Raw genomic sequence first — 11,440 nt, 5'->3', positions numbered from 1 at the left:
TGATTACAAGTTGTTCTACAGAGAGAACTACTGGGGATGGATACCCCTGATTACAAGTTGTTCTACAGAGAGAACTACTGGGGATGGATACCCCTAGTTACAAGTTGTTCTACAGAGAGAACTACTGGGGATGGATACCCCTGGTTACAAGTTGTTCTACAGAGAGAACAAAAAACAAAAAGCCCACAATCTTTCTTAATGATACTATATATCTGTACTCATAGTTTCCTTATCCATTTGTCATCAGAGAGGCTTCCTCAAGAAAAAGCAGAGAAGACCCAGAGTCAGGCATCAGAGTCTGAACTGAAGGTCTCCATCAGGTTCCACCCCTTTCAGTTTCCAGAATCCCAAGGAAGAGGAAGAAGGGAGGGAAGATTGTTGGATTCAGAGTGGACGGAGGACATCAGAATATGGCCCAATATGGCCCACTAAATCAACTACATAGGGCTCATGTAGAGACATAGCATAAGGAGACTGCTCCCAGATTGGTAGTTTTGAAGCAACCTAGAGTCTTTGTCATTCTCAGCAGACTGAGACTGAAGAAGGATAGTTTCTCAAGCACAGAATCCTGGTGTTCTTCCAAGTAGGTTGCAAACCTGAGAAAAGGGCTTTCATGTTCATTTTCTCGTGCGAAAGTAACTTCGCTTATAGTTTAACTAGACATCACACCAAAGAGTGGGACTGCTGACAGATTTTTCAGTCTGCAAGGAGGTATAGGTCACTTTGAACCATGATAAGCTATTGCTAGGTAAACAGCACCTGGTAGGAATGAGAAACTGTGGGAAATCTTTATAATGTTTTCTGTATAAAAGATGTTGAAACTTTGAATAAAGTATACATTGGCTGACTAAGCCTGTGTACCCCCTGTGTCCTCGTAATGCAGCTCTATCCTTGGGAACCCAATGCACTAGATATTGACAGGCTCATATGGGCTTACAGACACTGAAATGGCAAGCACAGGTCTGAACCAGATCCTCTGTTGTGGGTTTTCGTTTGGTGTTTTTATGGGACTCCTAACAGTGGGAGCCAGTATATCTCTGATTCTCTTGCTTGATCTTGAGACTCTTTTCCTGCTATAGACTTGCATTGTACAACACCAATATTAGGGTGGGTTTTTTTGCTCTGTCTTACTGTATATTTTTTTTTCCTATTTGACCATAGTGTCTTGGAGGTTTGCTCTATTCTAAAGAGGAAACAGAAGGGAAGAGGATCTGGGCCAAAAGTAGAGATGGAAGAGAGCTGGGAGGAGTAGGCAGAGTGAAAACTGAGGATAGGATTACTGTATAAGAGAAGAATCTATTTTAAATAAATAAATAAAATGTAAGACAAGTTACCAATATAATAACATAATCATTTTCTTGAATATTTTAAATGTCAGCTGAAATTTATAAGCAAAAAAAAAAGAATACATATAAAATTCAGCAATAATTTAATTATTTTTATACACATATACACATGTACTTTCTCTCAGACACATACATTCTAGCAGTACAATGTTCCTTCCTAAAAAAAGTAAACAAATATTTTCACCAAAATGAAGAATCATGATAAGTTATTCTCAGATGATCAAGTAAAAGCAATGCTAATATGTAAGAAAAAGAAAATATACAAAAAGTGTTCACAGCTGAGAATTACAGGCGATTAGTGACAGGAGTGTGCCCTACTGTATTTACAAGATTTTGTTAAAATTGAGGTCTTTTCAAAATATAAAGGTAGTGTACTAAAAAGGAAAAAGAAAAAACCTTGCATAGATCTTAGGAGGCTGTACCCAAATGATTTGATGTATAGCACAGGACATGGCTTCAGCAGCTCAGATAGTACAACAAAGAAGAATGAGAAGTTTTACTAGGCAGAAAGTCACCAAATTCATCTTAATACACACCCATGAGTCCAAAGGTATCTAGATTCTCCTGTCATCACCAGCAAACTCCGACGAGGTAACATAACTTGTACTGTGGCACCCTCTGGGTGCTTGAAATCCATAACAATCTTGGAGCAAAGACAAAAATGGAAAGGTTATTACCAAGAAAGGTTATGAGTCTACTTTCATACACTACAGGGATTAAGAATAATTCATTTATGCTGGCTTTAGTTCTACATTAAGAGATAATAAAGTGGGGGCTGGTGAGATGGCTCAGCGGGTAAGAACACCAACTGCTCTTCCGAAGGTCCTGAGTTCAAATCCCACAACCATATAGTGGCTCACAACCATCCGTAACAAGATCTGACGCCCTCTTCTGGAGTGTCTGAAGACAGCTACAGTGTACTTACATATAATAAATAAATAAATCTTTAAAAAAAAAGATAATAAAGCTACAACTTACTCTAACATAATACAATAAAGATAGGTGACCTACTAAAATTCACATTTCTAAGAATTACCCCCCAGGAAACTATAAGTAGTAGGATCAGAGCATCCGAAACGCTAAAGCAGTGTCACACTGCTGAAACATTCCTTGTCTGGCTCTTCAGTGTAGGAGCCATGTGTAATAGTCAGTGAGCCTCTCTGCATCTATTTCCCTAATCCTTACATGACTGCTGCATGAATTAAATAATAAATAAAGAGTATAAACCATGGTGGTTGGCACATGGCAAATATGAAAAAGGAGCATATTTTTATTATCCATAGACTGTTAATAAACAATAATTTAAGGGAAAAATAATTATTAGATTCAGAGCCTATGTGGTACTCAGATACAACACACTGGAATTGGATACTAACAAGTGAGCAAAAAAAAAAAAACAGAACAACTTTTTCTAAGTTACATTCAAATATTCTAAATGGCCCTACAAAAATACAATGGCCAAGAAGGCACTTCAGACTATAGACAGCAGTAGCCAAAGAAACAGAATTTAAACAGTGTAGCATAGAACTGAAAATAAAAATTTTATGTGAACAAATCACCTATTAAAATTAAAATGTGATCAGAAAATATAAGTAGGATAAAGAGAATTGGCACAGTAGTTGGAAAAAAATTCAATAAATGTCAGTGACTATTACTGTTATTCTGAATGATAATACTGTACAAAATACTAGATGATATGCATAAAAACTATCTCTAAATAATAACGAATTGGACAAGTACATACTTGTTCCCACTTTGTTTCAATATAAATATAGTAAAGTAAGATAACTGAGTAAATTTTATACAAACATTTTTTCCCCAAATATCCACAGATAATTTCATATAGTTATATTCTAAAATCACTCTATTTATAAACAATACATAAATCTGGTTTGTATAGATGAAGTGTGCTTATTTGTGATTGGCTTGGAATGTGTAAATATAAAACACACTAACAAACCGATGGAGAAAGAGTGATATCTGAGTAAAGCAAATATAGTAAATGTTAACTGCAGGAGCTATGGAGCAGGTTTAGAGATATTTACAAGTCTTTCAAATCTTGTGTATGAAAGTATTTATAAGAAATTATTGAGAGAAAGGAGAAACCCACATGGCTTTAAACAAATATACAGTTTCCAATTTTCTGAAGTTAAGCTAAGGTCCTCATAAGAGGACAAAATAGTGAACAAAATTATTTTCATTAGAGATGATCAGCTGTGAATTAAATGAAATTCCATGCTGTGACTGGGAAGGACTTTAGAAAATGAGATTCCAATTCATTCATCAACAAGTATTTATCAGTCACTGTACAAGGTATCAAAGATCGCAAAACTAAATGCAAGGGGCAAGCTCTCCCTCACTAAAGGTCACCATTTATGGCCAACATTCATCACTTTAGAAATGCACCACACATTTAGTTGTGAAACTCAAATACCCTCCCCAGCATCAAAGGATGGCAATGGTTTTAAAAACAGAAATCTAAGTAAAAAATTAGTACTGACAAGAACATAAATCTGAGACTAATTAGTTTGAAATATTTGTCCTGATATACACAATCAGTATTTTATGCAACAAATCTGAGTAACCAATAGCACAAGGTTATGAGAAGTTGAATATAGAATTATTACTGCTAAAAGACATTATTGCTTTGTCCTTGCATCTATCCAGCATCTTCCTTTTAAAATGTTTTGTTAAGGCCTGGTTTGGGGTCATTAATTTACAAATAAGGAAGAGCTAAAATCCAAGTCTGGCTTATTGAGTTCTTAGCCTACTCTCGGTATCAGCATATAAAGATCTGAAGACACTCACATAGGCTTTACCTTTGTAATTTCTAATACTATGTTGCAAAAGTAATCAAATGCTGATTAAAATTGCCATCTGGGATTTACTCTACTTTATTCCTATTCTTTGTTTAATAGAATATAAATGTAGGGGTTAGGAAGATGGGTCAGTGGTTAAGAGCACTGACTGTTCTTCCAGAAGACCCAGGTTCGATTTCTAGCAAGCACATAGCATAGACCCATTTGCAGGGATCCAATGACCTCTTCTGTGGAGACAGGTACTTCTTGAATGTGGTACACAAACATGAGGCAAGACCACCCACGCATATTAAACAGACAAACAAACAAAAAAGCTCACAAAATTAAAAAAAAAAAAAAAAACCTTTAACATGCTGTATGTAGCTTTTGCTACCCAGCCTAAGCTCTGGGAATGGGACATGCTACCAGCTCCCACCTAGCTTCTCTTGAATCCATAGATAAAAGACAAAGACACACACATCGTAGTTGAATTTCAACTTTCCTTTTTGGAAAAGTTGCTGGGTGCTACTATCTCCCACCTGGAAAACTGTGCTCTCATCAATATTCTTATCTCTGTACCTCTCCATTAGTTACTCAGTTACATCTAGTGTTAGCTAGACACCCCCAACAGCCCATCTGTAGGAGCCGCCTGTGTGGCCACTCTGTATGAAATGTCACATGGCTGGTTAACTTTTCACCATCTGAAGCAGAATGAAGAGACAGTACCTAACATCTGTGCAAAACGATGGACAAATCTAACCCAATAAACTCAATGTAGAATATTCAAACCACTCATCAGTACTGAGGAAATAAATAACCCATCATAATATAACTATAAGAAACAAAAAGATAAAAGAAAAAAGTCTTGAAATATGCCAAAGTTACATTCAAGAGTAAAAGAAAGCATTAGCACATTGGTTTTCAACCTGTGGATCACAATCCCTTTGGGGGTTGAACAGACGTTTATGACCATCAGAAATATCAGATATTTACATTATAATTCACAATAGTAGCAAACTTACAACTATGAAGTAGCAAGAAAAAAAAAAAACCTCTTATGGCTGAGGGTCACTACAACATGAGTAACTGTATTACACCATTCAGAAGGTTGAGAACCACTGAAAGGCAATAGTATACGAAATCTTGAGGAAGACGAGCTAAAATGCCTTTAGGACATCAGATGTTCTAATGTCTAGAAGTTTAGCTAGAAACACTTTCCTTTTTGTCATATTACTGAAGGAAACAGTGCCTATGAAAACAAAGAGGATGGTGGGTGCATGTGTTAACTTGAGTATGGGAGACATTTATTTATGAGCTTCATTATACATGAGCTCATTTGTGTTAATCTCCCCTTTTAAAAGTTGGTTCAAAAGAAAGCATAGGATGTAATAAATAATGCTTCAGAGCAAAGTTATAGGGACCCCCAACATAGCTCAGTAGCACAGCTTAGCATGAGTGAAGCCCTGAGTTCAAAGCTCAATACCACAAACAGAATCCTTAAAATACATGTCAAGAATTTTTGCTGATGCTCTCTCCACCGCCCGAGCAAGATGGTCAATGGAAAGAAGGCCAAGAGGGACGAAGGTGGCCCCAAAACCTGCTGTCGTCAAGAAACAGGAGGCCAAAAAGGTGGTCAATCCTTTGATTGAGAAAATGCCCAAGAAGTTCAGCATTGGGCAGGACATCCAGCCCAAAAGAGATCCAACACCCTTCTTCAAATGGCCCCACTACATCAGGCTTCAGAGGCTCAAAGTACCTCCTGCCATTAACCAGTTCACTCAGGCCCTGGACAGGCAAACAGCTACTCAGCTACTTAAGCTTGCCTACAAGCATAGGCCAGAGACAAAGCAAGAGAAGCAGCAAAGGCTACAGGCCGATGCTGAGAAGAAAGCTGCTGACAAAGGAGACGACCCAATTAAGAGACCACCTGTCCTCCAAGCAGGAGTCAATAAAGTCACCACCTTGGTGGAGAACAAAAAGGCTTAGCTGGTGGTGATTGCCCATGATGTAGACCCCATTGAGCTAGTGGTTTTCCTGCCTGTCCTGTGTTGAAACAGATGTGACGAGATCCGTCACCCCTGGGGAGGCAACGTCCTGGGTCTCAAGTTTGTGGCTTGCATTGCCAAGCTGGAAAAGGCAAAGGTTAAAGAACTCACCACCAAACTGAGTTAAATGTACACTAAATTTTCTGTACATAAAAATAATTACAAAATTATCTTCAAAAAAAAAGTTTGCTGAGTCTAAAGTGATCATGACCTTGAATGTAAAACCAGAGGTAATGAGAATTTTATAAAATTAGTGACGTAATGAAGTTTTCTATGTTCAACATCAGCTACTATCCCTGCCCAGTTTCAGTTCTTTTAGTGAATGTTGATGTCAAAAAAGCCTAGCTAATGTAATACAAATATAAGCAAATTAAAGTTACAAATTCTAACAAAGAATACTACAAGACTTTCTAAAGTTGACAAAAAGGATGCCTAAGAATTGTTTAAATCATTGCCAACACCACTTAGTATTTGAAAATATAGCAATCAGGGCATAATTTGAGCTTCTAAACGTGGTACGAATATCAGAAAGCTCAGACAGACTCCTGGAAAGCCACTATGATGACTCACACCTGTAATCCAAGCACTCAGATCCTGAGTCAGGTGAGTTACCACTAATTCAGAGCCAACCTGGGCTAGTGAGTACCATGATAGCCTACACGACAGAGGAGGACCTTATCCCAACAAACAAGCAAAAAAATTGATAAAAACTTCAAAGTATGTGGGCTAGAGGCTCTTTTTAGAATAAAGCTGTAAAAGTCAAGTAATTTTTTTATTACTATGTCATCATATTTTACCAGAAAACAGTATCAACATAAAGTCCATATCTCATTGTCTAAAAAGTAGTAGTTACTATACAAATTAAATATTGTTAAAAGGAAGAGGAAAAAAAAAACATCTCCATAATTTTTAGTTTCAGTTTTCAAGTTATGCCCTGGTCAAATTTGAATTTATAATAACAACTTGGTATTTATAATAACAACTCACTCTCCAGCTGAGTGAGTCCTTATGGCATTTGCCAAACGGATTATCCGCTCAACTTTCCTAGCTCATTATCTCAAGGAAGATTATGGTAAGGGTATTACTCAAAACACACGTGACCAGAAAAGACAGGCTGCAGTTTATACCAGAACAAATCTATTGGTGAAAGAAGACCTAAGTGAAACTATACAGGGTATCTATTATACTTTCATATCCCAATGCATTCTACCTCTTGCTAGTATCTCACTAAGCTAGACCTTGTGTAATAGAGCATGAACTAGTCTTCAAACAACATCTCGTTATCTGGGATATCAACTTAATTTACTGTGTAACTGTAATTTTTCTTATTTGCAGCTAAAAAATTCTCACATGAATACATATAAAGAAATGTATTCGTACATACATGAGGTAATTCCAAAGGTACAAACGCATTTAAGATGACCACAATTTAGCTGTAGAAGCAATACAAATATATCTGAAAAAGGTAAAGCTACTTGGCTCTCTATAAGATGTACACTACTGTTTTCAGATTGATTTTGTAACAGAGTCTCACTCTAAAGGCCAGGCTGGCCGAAAATTCATCCCAATCTTCTGGGTTTCGCCTTTGAGTACTGGGATTAATGTACTAACCTAGCATGTCTGACAACATTTTTCTGACTTACACTACTTTTTTAGAAATATCATAAGACCTAGGATAGTAATAAAATTAAGTTATTTAAATGAGACTTAGATTAAAATGAAGAAAAACCTCCCAGGAACACCTTGAATTAGAAAATTTAAGTATTAAAAGTGATCTTAGAAATTTCCCACGAAAGGAGAAAAACTAATATAAATACATATCTTCTTGGATTTTAGGTGGTGAGGGAAAAAAAAGGCAAAACAAAGGCATAAAATACAAAACAATGACACTGCTGAAAATAGTATTCCAATGAGACAGAAAGCTGATATAGACACTGTACACTAGTAAATAGGCAGCTATAAATTCTACCATAAATACAGGTAGCCATAGGTTCGCTATGAAGCCTGTACCCTATTCTATAGGTAGGTATACACTAAATGTTAGATACTGAAACATTTACAAACACCCAATAACCTAGCATCCCAGAATCTCCTCCCATTGAAGGTTACTGTGCAAGTTAGAATCTGATACAAATTAAATAGTGACAGCTTTGACAATAAACAAGAATCTGCTCTTCTGTGGCTAGAAAAGCAAGCCACCACAGCAGCGAGGTTCCACAGGTACACTAAATGGAATTATAGGAAATTTCTTAAAACAACTGACGATGCCAAGGATGAGAACATAGGCTTCCAGCTTCAAACAAGTATTCCTAACGGACCAGGCCTTTTGACTCTATCTGGATGAGTCCAAGTGTGAAAACCATTTTCACAAAACTAACTCATTGTATTCCTACCATAATCCTTTGGTTAAGAAATTAATGTCATGGGATAACATTTGAAATGTAAATAAAGAAAATATAATAAAAAATTTAAAAAGAAATTAATGTCTTTAATCCCACTTGATAAATAAAATAAATGCTGAGATTTAGAACCTTATTTTAAGTAGCATAATAATCTGAAAGGGTAATTTTCAAATTTTCAATATGTCAAAGATTTACTTACCCTCAAACTATCTTTTGAGGTAAACTCTATTCCTGTCATAACTATAACATGTATGCTCTCTAGCTATTACAAAGGAAGTTTTAACTAAAAACTATCATTCCACCAGCAGCTGAAAACCACGTCTCAAGAGATGACAAATGGAAAGAATGATCAAAGTGATTTCAGTTCAAACAAAGCACAAGATTTCCCCATCTTACCATCTTTAATTAAACCATTTCAGTGACTTTGGAGGTGTTGGGAAGGTACAGTCAACTTCCCTTGATCCTGCACATTTCCATTATTTCCTGAGGAGCAAAGTACATTTTTCAAGGAGAAACAGAAAGCACAGTAGTGACTTTTACCTACCCCTTTGCTGATAGCTTCCTAGCAGAGCAGAAATGCTGGCTTACCCATTAGCCTATAGCCAGGTTCACTTGTCCCTGCCCTCTTCTTTAATCTTTTTCCTACAAGCCAGTTTGTAGGATCTAACAGGATACTTCTAGTCCAACGCTACAAGGTAGCCTCTTCCTTTAAGCAGAGTCTGGGCTGGGAACCATTCAGAGGTTCACATAGCCACAGACATTATAGTGAGGTTTGCAATCACTTTTCTCAGTAGAGAGTTGAAAACAGATCTCCCATTGTTCTTTTTCTGATTTCTCAACTTTGGGGAAAAAAAAAAACTCAGGGAATTCCCTCTAAAACTACATGAAAGAATCAGCAACATGGAAAAAGAACTTTTGTTTTTTCTCCCATGCTATTTCCAAAAAGCTCTATATCAAGAATCCATATATGTAAATGATAAGATGGTTTTACTGTATCCAACAAACATTACTGTTTCCTTAACCACAGCATCAAGATGATCACAAAAATACAGCAAACATTAAGAAGCCAAAGTACTTAAACTATAGAGATGGGAAATATATCGATATAGGGGAAGAGACAAAGAGAGGAAGGACAGAGAGGACAAGAGGAGGACAGACAAAAAATAGTATTTGCCTCCAGGAGACATCAGATTTTCAAGCAATCTCTAGTTAGATCAGATGATCTCAATATTTCAAGAATTATTCTGAATTTATTTTCTTTTATTTCTGTCTGAAAGTTCATGTGTAACTTGCTGCTAATACTATCAGTATTACAGCTCTAAGGGGAAGGGTATCCTACCAGTTGGAAACTGAGGAATACCACAAACTCATACCCCCAACAAACTTCACACAAGAAATTTATTGAGAAAGACACCGAATGGTGATTACCTCTGCTCATGAAGGAAGCAGCAAAGAACTAAGCAGGAGGCAGAGTTTATGTAGGGTTTCTAAGTTGAGGGAGAGCTTTCCAGGGAGGCCTGGGGACTGTTCGGATTTTATGGACTGATTTTAGGGCATGCTTAGGAATTGCTGATATTCTGTGGCCTGACCGTAGAGCAAGTAGACTGGTGGGATTCTGTGCCCTGATGTTGGGAAAAACCCAGAAATTGATGGGATTTTTGTGGCCAGATCTTGTGTTCTTTTTCTGTAAGGCATAGATTGCTGCCTGCATCTCCAGGAGCTGGAAATGGCCAGTAAGGCCACTAGAGTAGTATGGGGTTGGGGACTAATGACTTACATGCCCCAAGAAGCTGAGCCTGGCTGTCAGAGTAGTAATTCGTACTGTACATTTGAGGGGCTTACTTACATTCACCAATTTACATCATGGTTTTCCATGGTTAGCAGCTTGCAACTACAGAAATTAAGCACTGAATAATATGGGCCTCTCCTTGACCTGGAAGGGCAGAAATAATCCTCTGCTGAAGTGTCTAAAAGGTCTGACTCAAGGTACTTAAGTAAAAAGATCTGTCATGTGAGTAGGTGTGGTGGTACACGACATGTCTTTACTCTAGCACTCAGAAAGCAGAGGCAGATGGATCTTTCTAAGTTCCAGCCCAGCCTGGTCTACAGAGGGAGCTCAAGGACAAAGAGACCAAGACTAAAATGAATAAAATTCCCAGGTACCTGAACTTCAGTTCTGTCATTAGTCTACTTCCTGCAACTATTGTCTTTTGCCACTAGGTGTCAAGCATGCAAAGGGAGGTCAAAAGGTGGCCAAACGGCACTAGAGAAAATCTGGATTTCACGTAACTGCTAATGTGAAATGGATACATAAATGAATAGATTTTTCATATCATCTAATGAACTATATAAGATAAAACTTCAGACATCTAAAAAGAGAGACTGTAAAAACTTCCCACTCTGGAAGTAATTAAAGTGTAATGCTTTCTCTCTCTCTCTCTCTCTTCTTTTCTTTTATTTTATTTTGGTTTTTTCGAGACAGGGTTTCTCTGTATAGCCCTGGCTGTCCTGGAACTCACTTTGTAGACCAATTTGGTCTACAAAGTTAAAAACTGGCCTCAAACTTAAAAATCTGCCTGCCTCTGCCTCCCAAGTGCTGGGATCAAAGGTATGCACCACCGCCACCACCACCCAGCCTTTTCTTTCTTTTTTTAATATCAATGGTATTTTTTTTAAGATGTATTTTTGTTCGTGTGTACATTGAGACACACCAGAGGAGGGCATTGGATCCTATTACAGATGGTTGTGAGCCATAATGTGGTTGCTGGGAACTGAACTCAGGACCTGAGGAAGAAGAGCCAGTGCTCTTAACTGCTGAGCCATCTCTCCAGCCCAGCCCTTTCTATTTA

The 11,440-nt window shown here is 37.4% G+C and overlaps 1 protein-coding gene and 1 non-coding gene across 2 annotated transcripts in view; both read right to left on the bottom strand.

Moving 5' to 3' along the window:
* The window catches only part of LOC110288481 (alkylated DNA repair protein alkB homolog 8-like), a 32,800-nt gene that overhangs the window by 6,994 nt on the left and 14,366 nt on the right, over positions 1-11,440 (bottom strand). The window contains exon 7 of the mRNA XM_029473855.1: positions 1,883-2,006. Within this exon, the coding sequence (XP_029329715.1) occupies positions 1,883-2,006 (124 nt within the window). The remainder of the gene's footprint in view (positions 1-1,882; positions 2,007-11,440) is intronic.
* Positions 8,290-8,419, bottom strand: LOC115030320. The gene has a single exon (XR_003835902.1). It is a non-coding gene; the product is annotated as a small nucleolar RNA SNORA24 (small nucleolar RNA).

Source organism: Mus caroli, unplaced genomic scaffold (assembly GCF_900094665.2).
Source record: "Mus caroli unplaced genomic scaffold, CAROLI_EIJ_v1.1 scaffold_6393_U2_1, whole genome shotgun sequence".
Classification (NCBI taxonomy): Eukaryota; Metazoa; Chordata; class Mammalia; order Rodentia; family Muridae; genus Mus; species Mus caroli.
This window is presented reverse-complemented; position numbering and strand designations above follow the sequence as displayed.